The 18,510-nt window shown below is 39.2% G+C and overlaps 1 protein-coding gene across 1 annotated transcript in view; it reads left to right on the top strand.

Moving 5' to 3' along the window:
- ppm1e (protein phosphatase, Mg2+/Mn2+ dependent, 1E) overlaps positions 1-18,510 on the top strand; it is a 58,949-nt gene that overhangs the window by 18,841 nt on the left and 21,598 nt on the right. The window contains exons 3-6 of the mRNA XM_023413067.1: positions 9,326-9,447; positions 12,822-13,021; positions 13,993-14,181; positions 16,094-16,237. Of these exons, the coding sequence (XP_023268835.1) occupies positions 9,326-9,447; positions 12,822-13,021; positions 13,993-14,181; positions 16,094-16,237 (655 nt within the window). The remainder of the gene's footprint in view (positions 1-9,325; positions 9,448-12,821; positions 13,022-13,992; positions 14,182-16,093; positions 16,238-18,510) is intronic.

Raw genomic sequence — 18,510 nt, 5'->3', positions numbered from 1 at the left:
TCAAAACATGAATACAATAAAATAAATAATAAAATACAATAAATAATGGCCATAAAACATCCTAATCAAAAGCCAAGGTTTTAAGAGAGGTGGGTTTTAAGTCTCTGTTTAAACATATCAACACTTTCAGCTGTTCTCGGGCCGCAGGCAGACTGTTCCAGCCACTCTGGGTATAAATATGTGCACGCTGGTCTGACACTCACACTCTCTCTCGCCACACATTTAGCTTTTTTAAAATACCAGTTTTCATGTCGGAAATAGTGTATGCATCGCGGATAGATCTGCTGTAAATACTACAACACCAAATGTTCCTTAATTCATGGCTGAAAATAATGCCCAACAAATACAACGTTTTCTCCTGTTTGAGTCACATTTGCTAAAAAACTAGAGTGCCCAGCTGTTTCAGAAACTTAGGTAGTGTTTCACTGATTTACATCTTCAGTAGGAAAGGAAGAGGTTTGGGGCTGAGAGTTGTGGAAAAGGTGGCAAAATCAGAGAGCTTTGAAAGACGGAGTAGCACATCGTAGGTGTTACTGACGACAAGAAAAATACAGAGAACACAAGCTTTCCCCGTCAAATGGTAACAAACACAACAGCCGCAATTGAATCTTTTTTACTCTAAGATGACACAGTTCTCGACATTTAGATATAGATGTTAGTGGAGAACCAAAGAAAATGGCAATTTAGAGTAAAATCTAATCCTATTACAATACTATACTTTAGTCCATTTCTATCCACAGGTTTTTATTTTCATTTTGAATTTGAGCATGAAGGAATGAAAGACATGGGAAAGAAATAACACAAGGTTTTACCCCTGGTTGAATTGTAAAAGATGTAATAAAGGCCTATTTCCAGCAGTTCAGATGCAGCATCAGTGGATTCCTGCCACTCACCATTAGATGCCAGAAAGCCCGGCAACAGACTAAAGCGCCACATGGTGTGTGTGGACTGAGGAGACAAATTAATTCATCAAAGTCATTTGAAAGCCATCTTAAGGGAGAAGCAGCAGTAAATCGCCATGATTTAAGGGTTACTGGCTCTCTTTGTATTATGTAATCCTGTTATGCCCTCTTGAGAATACTGTGTTCACATAACAGTAGTTTGTTAGAAACACACTAAATCAAAATTTCTTTTAACCAAATCTTGGAAAATAGGATAAAACAAATGGCTAAGGTGAGGCTGGAAATAGCCAGATGATTTTCTCTCTGTTCCTAGAAAAGGCTCTGCAGTCTTCCAGGTTTAATAGTGAGGAATGCCTGGTACAAGGGACCGGCGCCCAAAGCAGAATATATCAATAGAGCCGTGTGAGTTCCAGTGGATCTACACTCTCACCTCCACTTGGCACAGAAAAGGTTCAATATTTAGAATTATGAAGTGGGAGCTTGTTCTGTGCGTTTGGCAACAGGACGACTGACACCATTGACTGTCAGTCACTCGCTTCTGTGTTGCTATGGAAACAACCTTGTTGCTTGACTCTGGGGCTAATTCTGTAGAAAAGAACAAGCTTGTAGAAAGCAATGGTAAAAAAAAAAAAGAAACAAAAAAAACAAAAAAACAACATGGCTGCATGCATGAGTCATCTGCTAACACATACACTCAGAGCTCTCCAGTTTTATCACTGCGAGCAGCCTGTCAAAGCTCCCTGTGTGATTGTAGCTAAACACAGCCGCAGCAGGGACCACACGAGAGAACAAAAGCAACACCAGACTGTGGTAAGGGCCATGGGAGAAGGCAATAATCACAGCTGACTCAAACATACTGACATATTTAGCTCCAAACTTTATCAACAGCCGAAGCTGTGGCCGGGGTACATTTTTAACCGAGGGTCCACCAGCAGGAGTGAGGGTTATGTTGTGACAAACAGAGGCAAAATATCACAAGTAGAGCTGAAACAAATCCTCAAATGATCTGATAATCATCTGAAGTAGTATCATTGTGAACTGAATGTCTTTTGGTTTTGGACTGAAACAATTTCAAGACGTCATCTTAAACTCTGGGAAACAGGGTTTTTTAAAAAGGTGTTTGTACAGTTTTTCCCACCACATTTTCACACATGAGAGTGGGAGAGTACTACAAACACTAGTAATGCAGTCCAGTACAACACCTCCACTAATTACAGCCTCAGCTTCTATGTGACCAAAGCTTTTTTTTTATTTTATTATCTGTTTTTCAGTTTCAGCTTCTAACTCAGCAGCTGTCAGTGGCTCCCTTACATTAGAACTGTGTTTTCTGTAGCACCCCCTTCTGCTGTTGGGTGTAGTTTAGGTTATGAGTAGGTGTAGCAGAGATGACTGGTTGAGGTTAGGGATATGTTTTGGGATGAGGTTAACATAAGGGGAAATACAAATCAATGGGGAAAGAGACTCCGACACAACATCTGCATGTCTCCCGGGATCCACACAAAACAAAAATGGCAGTTAACAACATAATAGAATCAAAAAGGTTAGAAAAAATAACTACAGGAAAAATTTATGTGAGATTCACCAAGATTTGTTTTTTCGTGACTTTTTGAAAGATGAAAAAATTTACAAAAATAAGATGTGAATAACCCCATGGCCTTTACCCTGAGCACCTTTCAGACTCTTTCAGGATGTTGTTCGCTTCATCTTGTGAAACAAGTCCAAGGCCTTTTTAACCAGAGAAATACAAAGCAAAATCCGGTTGCTTCAGATATTGTTTTCTTTTGATGCCTTCTTCTCATACTCATCACTTTATTTCTTTTGGACAAATAAAATCTGCTCCCCCTGCTTCTTTCTCTGAAGCAGCAATGTGAACAAAAAATATGCTCCAGTCAACAAAACTGTCATTTACAGGTTTGAAATGAAAATTATTTACCAACACACACACACACACACACACACACACACATGCACAACATAATATAAAAATGATAAAGAATGATACAGAAAACTGCAGTTTTCTCAGTTAAAACCTGCAGATGGCATACTATTGTTGCTATAAATACATACAGTAGCCCATATTTGTCCTTTACAAAATGTAAAGGTCACCAGTCATGTGTGGCATAGAGAGGAAAGACTCAGTAACAGCATAGCAATATAAAACAATCCAAAGCAGTGGCTATGTGATAAACATTACTGTAGAAAGTGGTTGTTGTTCAGTTTTCATTGAGACTATGAGAGGAGATTATTATCTTAATTTTGGGGTCTCTGTTTCTGTTGTACTGGATTATTTGAGCTGTGTACGTGAGTGTGCACCACTTATGTTACTTTCAAATGTTCACATTGAGACACGTCTTTCTGTTCATTAAAATTGAGGGAGAGGCAGAAGGAATGTCACAGAGCACACTGTCAAATAAATCACAGTGCTGTGGGAAAGGAGAATCTCTTTTGCTTCGCTATGAGTTAACAATTTTGACGACCATCTATCCAGTTGAACCAGTGCTGGTCATTTATGTGGTGAGTTGTGTTGCTGCAGTGTGATGGTGTGAAGTGAGATTAAGCTCTCCTTTAATCCTCCTCCGCTCCACATGACCTCACTGTGATGCACAAGCCACTGGGAGCTGTCATTGGTGCGCGGTGCGTTCTCCTGTGTGACCTGCAGCCAATCAGCGCTCCTCAGCTCAGCATCCACCCCCACCAGGCTGCCAGTGGTGGAAAGAGTGAGGAGAAAGAGAGAGAGAGAGAGAGAGAGAGAGAGGAGGAGGAGGAGAGAGAGAGGGAAATGTAGAGGGTTTCTATGAATGGAAACATGGAGGAGAAACACTGGTGATGAGCAAACCCAAATACTGACAGTTAGACCCTCCCCACCCTTCATCTCTCATCTCCATCTTCTTTCCTCTCTCTGTCTTTATTTCTTCTTTTATCTGATGCACACTCTCAGTTCTCCCACATATCTCAGTTCATTTTTATAACATGTATTATAATGTACTTAAGAGTGGCAGAAAGTAACTGAGTATATTTACTCAAACATTGTACTTTGAGGTGCGTTTTACTTTATACTTCCATTCCACCACATTTAAGAGGGAAATATGAATACTGAACGCTTCCCTCCACATTTATTTGTCATGAGATACAGTTGCTACTTGCTTTGCAGATTAAGATTTTGCATCAAAAAACATATACTGTTCTTATCAAATACATACCAAATACCAAATACAAATAGTTTAAATGAATCAATATCCCAAAAAACAAAGATTAAAGAAAACAGACATTTGTATTTCGGAACGTTGTTTGGACTAAACTAACTAACTAACTATGATAGTATATACTACAGAACAAGCACTTACAGCAAGGCAAATTTGTCAGTAAAGAAACAAAGGCAGTTCAAAGTGTTTTAAGCAAAACATTAAGGTACTAAGAAAATACATATGAGAAACACAGGCTATAAAAGACATACAATGTAAAAAACACATGAATATGTTTTAAAAGGGTAAAACAGAATAGAATATTAAAATAAGATTAAATAGAATAAGACAGATATAGCAGACTGATGAAATACAATCCAGTTGGGAAAAGAAAATGTTTTGAGTCCTGATTAAACTGAACTGAGAATTGTAGCAGACCTGAACTTTTCTGGGAGTTTGTCCCACATACATGGTGCATAAAAACTGAATGCTGCTTCTCTATGTTTAGCTTTGACACTGGAAACAGTAACAGACGTGTCCCAGACGATCTTTCATAACAGGAGATAAGAAATGTACTTTGGGCCTAAACCTAAGGGATAGATTAAAGCAATGCTCACATACCCATGCTGTGTGTACATTGAAATAGCTCATCTATTCACAGTGACTGAAGAGATCCTTTCTTATTGCAATTCCAGTATATGAGATGGGGAAAGTAATACAAGGCTTCATATGCATTCAGATCGACACCAGCCCCGTCTGGAGAAACGCCGCCCTTTCATTCAGGGTCGTGCTGTGATGTGACAATTCAGTGCATGCAGAGTTGTTACATAATTTGTCTTGACAGAGCCCTTTCAAGAAGTAGAACAAGATATTTCACCAATACAGCTGCCACATTTTTCAAGGAGACGTTTATACAGGAGGTTACTATGGTTACTGCTTTATGGGGGCATGCTTTAACTACTCTGTTCCTGATGCTTGTAGCCCTTGACCCAGTTTGAGAACAAAATCAAGGACCTGATGAAAGAGAAGTTTCTAAGGGAGGAGAGGAATTATAAGACCGGATACACGTATTCCTGGTCCAGATAAACCTCAATGTGAATCTGAATAAAAACCAAACGACATCAGTAGGCATAAGAGTAAACCTGATATACTGCTGCAAGTCACAACTAAACATTTTCCACCTTTAAAATCATTGAACAGCAGACTTCCAACTAACTACAACACAACACAATACAGGTAAAAAAACAAGTAACAACCAACTGCTGACCCGTTGGGGCCCACTTCACAAAAGTGGTTTGCGAGTATTGCTGTGGTGACAGTGTCCTACTTAAAAAATGATTGTCACTTACAAGTTGCAGATTATGTAAAAGTTCTCCAGGACTAGCGCATGTTTCTTTTGATTAATGAAACATGTCAAAATTAACCCAAAAACTAATGATGTCATGTTGCAAATAGATACTTGCATGTTGCAAGTTTTTGTAAAAAAGGTCCCAGTCTTCATTTTCAGAGAAGAAAAGGTCTGTAGTCAACCTCCTCAGCCATTTCTATTAGATAGATCAAGAAGCCGAATCTGTTCTGTCCCTTCCTGTAAACAGCCTCTGTGATTTCAACGTATCTGTATCCCTCCTCCACCTCCACTTTCTTTTGTAGAATGATGTTTAACTTCCAGTCCTCCCAAAATCCACAAATGCTACTCTACACCACGTAGCAGTCCACCAGGTCTCTGTGCTCTGCATCCTATCCACCACTGACACACCCAGTGGAGTCATCTGAGAACCTCTGCAGATGACAGGACTCAGAGTTGTGCTGACAATCAGAGGTGTACAGGGTGAAACGGATAGGTGAGAGGAGGTCCCTTGCGGTGCTCGTGTGCTGCTAAACAACTGTTCAGACACGCATCCCAGCAGCTGCACAAACTGTGGCCTCTCTGTGTGTCGGGTAGTCAGTAATCCAGGAGGTTGTGAAGACGTCTACCTGCGTCTTCTGGAGGTTCTCTCTCAGCAGGACGGGCTGGATCGCGTGAAAGGGCACTGGAGAAATCAAAGAACATGATTCTCACAGTGCCGCAGAAGCAGGTAAATGACGCTGTTGTCGACTTCAACCTGAGGGCGACAGGAAAACTGCAGGAAGCCCAGAGAGGTGTCACCTGAAGGCTGTCACAGGCCAAAACCAGTCTCTCCAGGACTTTCAGCAACTGGTCTGTAGACACTGAGGGCAGATGGAGATGACTTCTTGGGCACTCTTTACTTTTCCTTCATATTAGCACCCACAGTGAGCTAACATGCTAAACATGTTACTGTGGAGCTGTTGGTTTGTTTATCTTAACCAAATTGTTTTACCAAATTTTAAGACAAAAATACCAAATATCAAAATAATATCAAAAAAAGCCTGTGATCAAATGTCATCAGCTAGATTGCATATTAATACCAATAAATTGGGTCTTACTGTCCATCACTGACTGACTCTTTATTTCTGCAGAGATTAGGCTTGTGGATAAAATACGTGAAATTGTCTGGATATACTCTGTCCAGTGTCGGGATGGAAATGAATAATTTGTTTAACTATTTCTGTGAGATGATCGTCAGTAAAGTTATTTGTAGTTTCTGTTGTTGCCATGGAGAGAGAAATGGTCCCTACTGTTTTAATTTTTTTCCACCACGCAGACGTATTAGAAGAGAAGAGAAGAGAAGAGAAGAGAAGAGAAGAGAAGAGAAGAGAAGAGAAGAGAAGAGAAGAGAAGAGAGGCAAATTCTAACTATAGATATGAGAAGTGAACTACAGTTTGCAGTTGTTGGTTTGTCAGTAAAAGCAAAGCAACACTATTTACATGGCAAGTTTCATTCCAAGGGAAATATGGTGTGCTAGGAAATAAATGTACACGTATAATGTAATAAAAACAACAAAAAAAAGTAATTATATGTGAGGGAAAAAATAAAGTTTTTACTCTGTGTTCTCTGTATGTTGTACTAAATTATAATTCAGACATTACAAAATCCTGTAAAGTCCTGTTTGAATTCAGCTGAGACTTTTATTTTGAAGTGTACAGAATAAAATGTAATCTTTCTGTGCTTCCTAAAAGGCTGCTACTTAGTTTTTAGGGGAATAAATATGTTTCCATGTACAACTTCTATACTTTTCTAAAAACAGGGATGTTCCTTGTTTTAACAGAAAGTTTAGTCATTGTTTTATTTTATGAACTTGCACTTTGTAGCTTTATGTCCTCTTTTTTATTCCCTTTTTTTCTGTCTTTTTCTCTGGGAAGAGGAACACAGAGAGAATTTATGCAACTGCAGTCCTGTCAATGTTTCTCTAAAGTTATAATTGTATTGTTGAAATAAAGTGTTGCACAAGTAGCAGACTTCCTCTCGCCCATTATACAACACAATGCACAAAGGGTTAGACCCGCTGCACGTGAACCATAAAAACCAAAAGCAGTTTTACAAAATTTTAAATTTTTAAATCCTTGGAATCCTTAGAAATGAACCAGCGTTTGGCTTTTCATTGATTAAAACCATGTAATTTAACATAAAAGCCACAGAGGTGCTTTCACACTTAATGTGCAGTATTTAATTGTAGAATATGTCCCTGTGTTGTACTCAGCCATCCCCAGTTCATTCATTTAGGTAAATTAAACAGTTTCAAGTGTGCAGCGTCTTACTACTGTATCTAGCATGTTATTGTTGCACTCCACATTTCACCTGCCACACAGGTACATTTTAAATTAATATGAACTCTATGGGGTACATATGTGGTTGTATAAATTAAATTATTAAGAAAAAAAAGTCCAGAAAGATATTAAATTGTTCAATGGGTAAATCTTTTAGCATTGGACATGTATAAAGAATAAAGGATTGGACTGGCTGCACATCATCACATCATATTTGTCTAGGACAGACAGGAATAAATAATTTGATTGATTTTTAATAATGCTTTTCCACTAAAGCAAGCTTTGGCCCTCACACCTGAATTAAGAAGCCATTAAGTGAGCATCAGTTCAGTTCAGGTTTAACTTAATTTGAGCGTGATGGAGAGCATCCAGAAGTTGGGTTACCATGGTTACCTGCATCTGGAGGTGGCCTAGTTATCCCGGTGACTCATGTACAGCAGGACTTCAGTCCTTCAAACGACCCCCTCTTCCTCCTCCTCCTCCTCCTCCTCCTCCTCCTCCTCCTCCCGCTTCCTACCGCACCTTAACCTTAAGAGCAGACATTCCTCCTCTGGCACAGATGCACACACAGCTCTGGCCAGATGTAGCAGTATACCACGACACTCAAACAGAGCTGTTACATCATTTTAACACTGTTCAAGGCAAATACTCTAAAAAACCTGATCTTATATCTGCTGATTTTTGTTTTTGCCCATCCTGTAGTGCAGTATTGCTCAAGGCAATGTCCATTGTTCAGCTGTTGACTGAAATAGCTCGACAATTATTGTATGGATTGCCATGAAATTTTGTACGGATACAGTACAGATCGTAGATCGTTTGTGTGTGCATTGTGTGATTGTAGTGTGTGTGTGTGTGTGTGTGTGTGTGTTTGTCTATACAGCATCTGCTCCTTCTAACTGTTCTTATTTATACTGAATCATATTGTTTGCCCTCCCTCTGTAACTCTACCGTATGTCTGTCCTGCTTTTGACCATTTTTGATTCATTTGCCAAAGCACTTTGTAAACCCTGTTTTTAAAAGGTGCTATATAAATAAAGTTATTATCATTATTAGTATCATATTATAGATATCCATGGTCTCCTGAAGATAAAGCACACTGGCTCTGGGGATCCTCTGATTTTTAATTGAGTACCACCAGAGGGTCAAAGGTCATGGTTTCCCAATGATGTATCCTAATGACTTTGCTTCACATTTGCAGTTTTGAGGGAAATGTGTTGACAACTACTTGATGGATTGCCATGAAATTTGACATATACATTCAAGTCTCCCTCAGGATGAATTGTAATAAACGTTGGTTACCCCTGACTTTTCATCTAGCGCCATCATCAGGTCAAAATTGAATCTATATATTTTGGTTTACGGTGTACAGTATATGGTTTGGTAATTGTATACCTTTGTGTTTATATAAGAATAGCAAAACCATGAGTTTGGTGTTTCTTTCATTCAGCATGTTGATATTGTGGACTTACAGCATATCTATGCATAGACGACACTTTTGATCTCCACAGCAGATTATTGTAACACGATTTTCATTTCTGACCCATTCATAACAGTGTCGTTTCTCCTCACCACAGTAACTGCCCGTGCTCCCTGGCTGCAGCCCTGGCCAGAGCAACAGCAGACAGCGTTGTGAAGGCTGACCTCTCCATCCACCACCTGATTAAGGCTGTAGAAGATGGAGCTGTCCCACTACCACGTGAGTTCTCGGGGTGGGCCTGTGAGACTGCGCCCTCTCTCTCTCAAACACACTCACTCAAACATTCACACACACACACACACACACACACACATACACACACACACACATGCACACACACACGCACACGCAGTGAGAAATTAGGTCTCGCTCTCACTTCATCCCATACATATGCACGCACGCACGCACGCACGCACGCACGCACGCACACGCACACACACACACACACACACACACACACACACACACTCACAGGCATGTAACCACCAGGGCTTTGTCCCAGTTCTCCCCCGCAAATCTGCATTAAGTGGTATTTGACCACTAGAGGGCAGAAAACATACTCACAGCTATAAACCAGGATATTCTACATCCACTATGCGCCAATAGAGTTTCATTAAAACGGCCTTCAGGCTTTGTCTAAACATACTTGAATCACAGTGGTAGTATAATATTAGAATCAGCAATGCTTTCTTAATATGTATATTACAAACACATCAACTATACTAAATATTAAATGGATATAGACAGAAGACTTAGATAATGTTGGCAGAAGTTATTACAGAAAATACAGCATTCAAGGATATAGAAATTTATTCAGCAGTCATCTTTTAAAGCTGCACTAATCTGTATTTTTATATTAATAATTGATCAAAGGATTATGTGTAATCTGAAAGCGGTCACTCATAGTGATGAACTGTTGTTCATTCTAACTCTCACATGCTGGAAATACCCACAAGAGCACCAAATGTGTATTAATTCACTGCTGAAAATAGTGCCCAACAAATTTTCAATTTCCTCCTGTTTGAGTTACGTTTGCCAAAAATTACAGTTGCCTAATGTATTTCTTTTTTTTTTTACAAACGAATTTGGCACCTGTCTTTAAAGATTTATGTCTTCAGTTGTAATCAGTGGGTTTTGGGCTGAGTGCCACAGACAGGGAAAGGAAGTCAGGAAGTATTGACAGGCTAATTCATTGTTGGCTTTGGTCTTTTCATGGGATTTGTAACAGTAACAAAAATATAGAATAGTGCCAGTGTTATCCTGTAGGATCAGTCAAATTCAGGGGATGTAAATCTCCACAGAGAAATATAAATTATAACTTAACCCTCTGGAGTATAGGTTGTTTTTGCTGACTTTCTGTGTAGTGGTTTTTGTCATCATTTAGCAGCTTTTAAACTGTCCTCACCTCACATGCATGGTGTCCTTTGTCTGACTGTCAATTTAACTAAGCTGCCAACAACCCAAAAAAATACATGAATAATGACCCAGGACCCTGTAGAAATGTGCCACTGTTCAGTGATAATCACCCTAAATATTATTATAGAACAGTTCAAGGTTGTAAAAAATATTGTTTCACTATTCGTACACACAAATACAGCAGAAAAATGTGAGAAATAAAACTATAATACAGTCTATTTACATGTAACATGATTTTATCCCAACTTGATTTTGTGGCTTTTTCATTGAAAATTAGTGTATGGCTATTAATTAGTGAAAATATTAATAACACAGTTTTAAAACATCACAAAATTTGTTATAGTCTACAGATATAAATTATACATTGTGCATGCAGAGTTTTCATCTGGTTCACTGAGCTTGTCTCCACATGATATATAAATGAAGGTATGTCACTGTAAATAGAATATGTATATGTATGTATGTATGTATGTATGTATATATAATAGACTTCAGAGGGTTAACTGACACTTAGACATCATCAGTAGCTGAAAATATAACTGTTTAAATCTTTGCTGTTTTTCAAATGTTGTATCAAAATTAAATCACTCAACTCTTGAATGATTTAATTTTTTTAATAACTTATTTATCAGCTCGTTACCAGTACACCGTGTTTTATTATAAGATTTTCAACTGGTTGTGTGATGTGTTTTAATTTTGATCGACTTGCATTGAAGCTCAAACTGTTCCACACTGTGTGCCTTCTCAAAGTAAGAACTTCTCGTGTTGTGTAACAGCCGATCACATCTTGTTTCATGATGCCTCACTGCACTCTGCTGTTTTGTTTTTTTCTTTCCTTCAGCTGTTGGCAAGGTGTTATGGGTAGACCTTGATGTCAGATGACGTGCTAAAATATCTCCATTGGGAGCATGAGTGGGGAGGGGCTGAACAGCCAGTTCACATGATGAAGTTCAGTTTTGGGACAGTGCTTGACGTGGATGTACTTTTAGAAGGAGGAGGGGTGAGAATGAGGGGAGGAAATGGGACTGTGTAGCTCTGTGTGTTTCTCACAGCAGCAGAGTGAGAGACAAGTCAATGGCAAAGACAGGATAGACTATTTTACCTGCAGCAATCATTAGTAGGTCAAGCCCATGCACTCACAGTCTGTGTCTTGGTTATAACCGAGAGCTGCCGCCTTGATAGCACCTCTGGGCTCAGCTCTGTTCCACTCACTTCTGTAACCCAGTGCAATATCTCAATGAAGGTTTCTTTCATCTGCCTTTCTGAAAAAGTATAACACATCCTTGGGGCTTTTACTATCCACAACGGCATAATTTCCACTGGGCATGGGGACTTTTCACAGTTCGATTTTTGACACAGCAGAAAAATTAAACCGAGACTTTTACAGTTTTAGTTGGCACATTTATCTGAGTTGCCTTAAAATTCTTACAGCGCACTCACAGTGTCCAAGTGAAATTAAATAGCTTTTTTTGTCTGCTACAACATATATTGGCCTGTGTTTTCTCTTGATAAAAAATTTGAAACCAAAAGTGAGAAATTTATAATTTATACCATACTTAAACGTGGTTTGTGCATTAACTTTGATGGAATACTTTTCTGGCATCTATCTCCGAAGATGGAAATGTTTTTTCAAAACAGCTGATCAAATCTTGCATAAAGCAGTAACGTCAGCGTCGTATCATAGGCAGAGCAGATGGCCACAGACTCTGAACAACAACCGAGCGAGATTATACTGCAAGAAGTTTCGATGTGTTTTCTCTCTCTCTCTCTCTCTCTCTCTCTCTCTCTCTCTCACTCTCTCTCTCGCTCACTCGCTCTCTTTGCCATTACTCTGGGTCACCAATGACATTCATTGTAACTGCTCTGAATCCAAACAGACCACCCTTAAACCTTAAGAAAGGAGCAAGTTACAAAGAGCCACCTTTGAAGCCTGCACAGGGGGTGTTTGATGTTCAAAAGATAGATTATGGTGGAATGTTACTTTAAACTCATAAACTCTCAAAACGTGAACTCTGAAGCTGGCTCTTGCTGGCAGGGAAGAGTATGTGCCCTCTACTGCTCAGTCCCCACTGAATAGCAACGTAAGCAAACCAATATAAGTGACTGACACAATATGACCTAGTTAGCATATGTTCAATAAAGAAGCACGTCTGATTCTTTGTGTGTTTGTGTGTTAGAGATGGAGTCTGTGAAGCTGGCACGGGTGGTGTTTAACAGACTGTTTGAGATGTGCTGCCTCTGGCTGAAGGAGTTTCCCTTCCGCCGCCGCCCACAGCCATACTATGAAACTTCCATCCACGCCATCAAGAACATGAGGCGTAAGATGGAGGACAAGCATGTCATCATCCCGGACTTCAACACACTCTTCAATGTTCAGGTAGACTTCAACAACTCCCCCACACCCCAAGTAAAAGCAGATCATTATCAGACCTCGGTGAGACCAGACCACCACAGTGGCGACTGATGCTTTCAATCTGTCTTCCCAACATGGTGGCTGGTCTCCTGATGGTTTCTCAGGTTCTGATATTTTTCAGGTAGTGTTGTGGTAACAACAACAATAACATTAACAATTGGAAAGAAAACGAAAAGGTTTCTGTGCTTAGTGCTAATTGCTCTGTTCCACTAGCTCCTGTAACTCAGTGCAATCTCTCATTCAGTATTAGTTTCATCTGTCTTTGTAAAAAATGAAATGTGGTTTTGGGATTTGCTGTCCATAATCTAAAAGCTCAATTCATTACAGCAGTTGCTATAAGAAACTGTAAGGTTTTAAAGTTAAACAAAAACTACAGCTCCCATGAAGATTTACCAGCACATTTACAAGCACTTGCATCATCGTAACTTGGTTTTGTCCATATCCATAAAACTCACTATCACCCTCTTCTAAATGAGTTTTCTCAAGTTCTTTCTAATCATCTAAAAGTCTTGCATATGATAAACAAGGAAATTGTTAAGCTCTACAACTAAAGTAGCCTTTCTGTTCAGTTCTGACTTGGTTATTTTGAGTGAACTAATTTGACAGAAATTCATCCAAGTGATTGCTAAAACCAATGTTGGTCCATGTGTCCCGACCCCAGTGTACGTACCTGCAGGTCTAGTAATATCTATATTTGTTTGAGACGTATTATGTCTTATTATATTATATTATATTGAAACATAAATCTTATCGTACATCGATAAAACTGGTTAGTGGGGTGTTTTTGTCAGTCAATCTCCAATTGTCAGGATATCAATGCATTAAAGTCACCGTTGTACAATCAGCAGCTATTATGCTACTTTTAATGCAAGGAGCTGTTCAATTTACTGTGTCCTCTTCACCGTGTCCACTAACTGATATGTATTGTCTCTCAGGATCAGGAAGAACAGGCTTTCTTTGCCGTGTTTGACGGTCATGGCGGTGTTGACGCTGCCATTTATGCTGCCAATCACCTCCACGTCAACTTAGTTCGTCAGGAATCTTTCAGCCAGGACCCCGGCGAGGCACTCTGCAGGGCCTTCAAACTCACCGACGAACGCTTTGTGAAGAAGGCCTCACGAGAGGTAACCACATGTGCAAAGAGCCAAAGCCTTTAATAATATTAAGAAATATAGTACCAGTGTAAACCTGTTGATGATGCAAAGTAATAATCTATCATGGTAACTGAATTGTATTTGTTTACTAATGTAAACTAATACTATTAGTACTACTTCTACTACTCTTTTATCTCTCCTACTGTTGATGTTATCACTACTAGTAGCCCTCTTCTACTACTACTACTACTACATGTACTACCACATCAATCGATCCATTTTCTGCTGCTTATCTGGAGTTAGATCATGGTGGCAGCAGATTAAGCAAAGTAATCCAGACATTGCCAGCAACATTTTCCAGCCTGAGAGATCACAAGGTGTTCCCAGGAGAGATGAGCTATATAATCTCTCCAGTGTGTTGTGGGTATACCCTGAGGTCTTCTACCAGTTGGATGTGCCTGTCTGAGCTCCTTAGCCTGTCTCTAAGGATGAGTCTAGCCACCTGACAGAGGAAACTCATTTCTTTTGGACACTACCTAAAGCTCATGACCACAGGTGGAGGTTGGAACATAGACTGACTGGTAAATCAAAAGCTATGCCTTCTGGCTGAGCTCTCTCTTCACCAAAACAGTCCAGTACAATGTATGCGTTACTGCTGACACTGCACCAGTCCACCTGTCAATCTCGTGCTCCATTTTAACCCTCAATCATGAACAACAGCCTGAGATCTTAAACTCCTTGGGGCAGTGCTTGGGGCAGCAACTCGCTCCTAACCCGAAGGGAGCAATTCACAGTTTTCTGGCAGAGAACCATGGCCTCAGACTTGGAAGTGCTGACTTTCATCCCAGCTGCTTCACACTCAGCTACAAACAACCCCAAATGCATGCCAGAGGTCACGGCCTGATGAAGCCAAAAGAACCACGTTTTTTTGCAAAAAGCAGCAAGGCCATTCTGAGGACCCCAAACCGGACACTTTCCTCCCCCTGACTTTGCCTTGAAATCCTGTCTGTGAAAACCTCAGATAAGATAGGTGACAAGGGAAAACCCTGGTGGAGGCCAACACCAACTGGAAACATGTTCAACTTCTTGCTGAGAATACGGATACAGCTCTTATTTCTGTGATATAAAAGCTGAACATCTCAGGAACTACCACCCTGGTCTGCCAGTCCAAAGCTACTGTCCCTGACCTGCATGCGACATTGAAGAAGCGTGTCAGCCAACATAGGCCATCAATGTTCAGCGCCTTCAGCATAGAGGACATGTTGGTTGGCTTCAAGGGTTCAGCAGTTCCTTCTCCCCTGCTGCTGAACACATTTTGGCCACTGCATTCCCTTCTTAACTCATTTGATGGTTTGCCAGAATGTTCGTGAGGCCAACTAAAAACTCCTGCTCCATTGTTCCCCCAAACTCCCACAGCCAGGTTTTTGTGTCTGCGACCATCATGTCCATAGCCCTTCTGGCCTGCTGGTACCCATCTGTGGCTTAAGAGACCTCTGTGCCAATCAAGCCTGAAGGACCTCCTCCCTCAGCCTGATGGCCTCCCTCCCCCATGGTTCTCAGGTTGCTGCACGACACACGCCATCAATGTTCTGACCCAGCTCCCAGTAGCTGGCTTTGAACATGGCCCACTCAGATTCCATGTCCCCCACTTAACCAGGGATGAATGAGACGTTCTTCTGGAGGTGAAGGTTAAAGACCTTGCAGACTGGGGCCTCAGCCAGGTCCCAGTTCACCCTCACTACACATTTGGGTCTGTTAGGTCTTTCTGGCAGTCTCCTGCGCCAATTAATCCAACTAACTACCAGGTGGTGAACAGTTGATAGCTCTGTTCCTCTCCGCTGAGACTTCAAGACCTGAAAACAGGGATACCATTCCTGTACGAAGTAGTGCAGCTGTTGCTTGCTGTGAGCTGGATACTGTAACATGCGCCTGTTTTTGGCAGAACCTGCGTTGTGGCACAACAGGTGTGGTGACGTTCCTGCGGGGCCAGACGCTGTACGTGGCCTGGCTGGGAGACTCCCAGGTCATCCTGGTCAGGAGAGGACAGGTTGTGGAGCTGATGAAACCACATAAACCAGACAGAGAGGTAACCATTTACACATGCACACACATCTTCACACACCATCGGGCTCAAATCGATAATTTCCACTGTAAGCATACTTGATTCAGATTAAGAGCCATAAATTAAAGTGATGAATCTTAGTGGATTGATAGATTTTGAGACATTATACAGTATACTGTCATTCATTTTCAGATTCATACAACTTACATTTATTTGCCTTTTCTATAAATTAAAATGCAGACTTGTATTTGTGATATACATGAATTTAATTATCAAAAGCTTATATTCACAAACTTCTAGTGTTTCTGAATTATAGAATCAGATTTTTTACATGCAGCTGTCATTTCAGGTTTCCTTTCAGAGAAAAGTGAACTTAAGAGTAAACCGGCCTGTTTGATGACAATGAGCATTAGTGGTGTACTTAACATTTACTTACATGACATTTTTTTTCTTTATAATATCCAATTAAAATGATTTGATGCTCTAACATTTTGGGAAATATACTTTTTTTTTATCACTTTTTGCCCCAAAAGTCAAATGAAAGGACTGATATCATACTCATCTGTCTTTTTTGATATGAAACTATAGCCAGCAGCCAGTTGGCTTAACTTAGCACAAAACGGGAAACAAAAGAAAACAGCTAGCCTGACATGAGGGTGGTATCTGTATCAAGGGCGTAGGTTTGGCCTCAACATTGGTAGAGATGCAGCAACCCAACCATCCTGCAAAAACAAAGAGATTGGCTTATTGATGCTGTCAACCAAATGGTTTATTTAAATATAAGATCTGAATTTACATTCAGGAATGCCTATATGCAAATGTAATATATGTACATGTGTTGAATTTTCATGTATGAAATATATGTACATATGAAGTAAAATCATATATGTATTTAAAATAGCCTATATTAGTAAAAAGTTACATATGAAACCTACTTAGTAATTGGAACAATATCATATATTGATATATATGTAAAATCTAGCTAATAGAAACATGTATTTTAGTATATCTGTTCATAGAGAGAGATATGTTAAATACATATCCATCCCAAAGCCTGACAGTATATGTTCATATTATATATGTCAATATAAAAGATATACATGTATTTTTGAATTTGATTAGAAATTATTAAGAAAATCATATAGAAAACATATAGAATTTGTATAAGTAAGTTGTTTTAAGAAAGTTGCATTTTACATGAGTATTTTATGTATGTTATGAACTTATATCTTCATATATCCAGAGTATGTATATGTGTCATAATAATATATCCTCTTATAGGTTACACATATGGTAACATCACTCTTGATATAGGTACATGTATGTCATATGTATGTCAAAAGTCATAGTATACTAAGGCATAAAAAGCCATAGTATAGTAAGGCGTAAAAAAAGTCATTGTACAAAAAGGCGTTAGAGCCAATTAACCTAATGTGCATGTCTTTGGACTGTGGGAAGAAACCAGAGTACCCAGAAAGAAGACACAAAGCCACAGAGAGAACATGTAAATTCGACACAGACTGGAAAGTGAGGTATGAAAACATCAAAGTATAGTAAGGCATAAAAACGTCAAAATATGTCATATTCTAATAAGGCATAAAAACGTCAAAAAACGCCATAGTATAGTAAGGCATAAAATGTCTTAGTGTAGTAAGTCATAAAAACATCATAGTATAGCAAGGCATAAAAAAGTCAGAAAATCTCATAGTATATCAAGGCATAAAAACGTCAAAAAAACGTCATAGTATAATGAGGCATGAAAACATTGAAAAACGTCATAGTATAGTAAGGCCTAAAATGTCATAGTATAGCAAGGCATAAAACGTCTTAGTATATTAAGTTACAAAAACATCATACTATAGCAAGGGATAAAAACGTCAAAAAGACGTCATAGTATAGCAAGGCATAAAAACATTAAAAAACGTCATAGTATAGCAAGGCATGAAAATGTTTTAAAAAATGACACCGTAAAGCAAGTTATAAAAACGTCATAGTATAGCAAGGTATAAAAACGTTAAAAAACGTCTTATTATAGTAAGTCATAAAAACGTCATAGTATAGCAAGGCATAAAAACGATAAAAAACGTCATAGTATAGTAGGGAATTAACAGTCTTAAAGATGACACGCTATAGAAAGACATAAAAACGTCATAGTATAATAATGAATAAAAAGTCATAAAAACGACATAGTATAATAAGGCATGAAAATGTCATAGTATAGTAGGGCATAAAAAGTCATAAAAACGTCATAGTATAATAGGGCATAAAAAGTCATAAAAATTAAATATTAAAATAAG

Source organism: Seriola lalandi, unplaced genomic scaffold (assembly GCF_002814215.2).
Source record: "Seriola lalandi dorsalis isolate HSWRI2012SDOR001 ecotype SW California unplaced genomic scaffold, Sedor1 jcf7180002054502, whole genome shotgun sequence".
Taxonomy (NCBI): Eukaryota; Metazoa; Chordata; class Actinopteri; order Carangiformes; family Carangidae; genus Seriola; species Seriola lalandi.
This window is presented reverse-complemented; position numbering and strand designations above follow the sequence as displayed.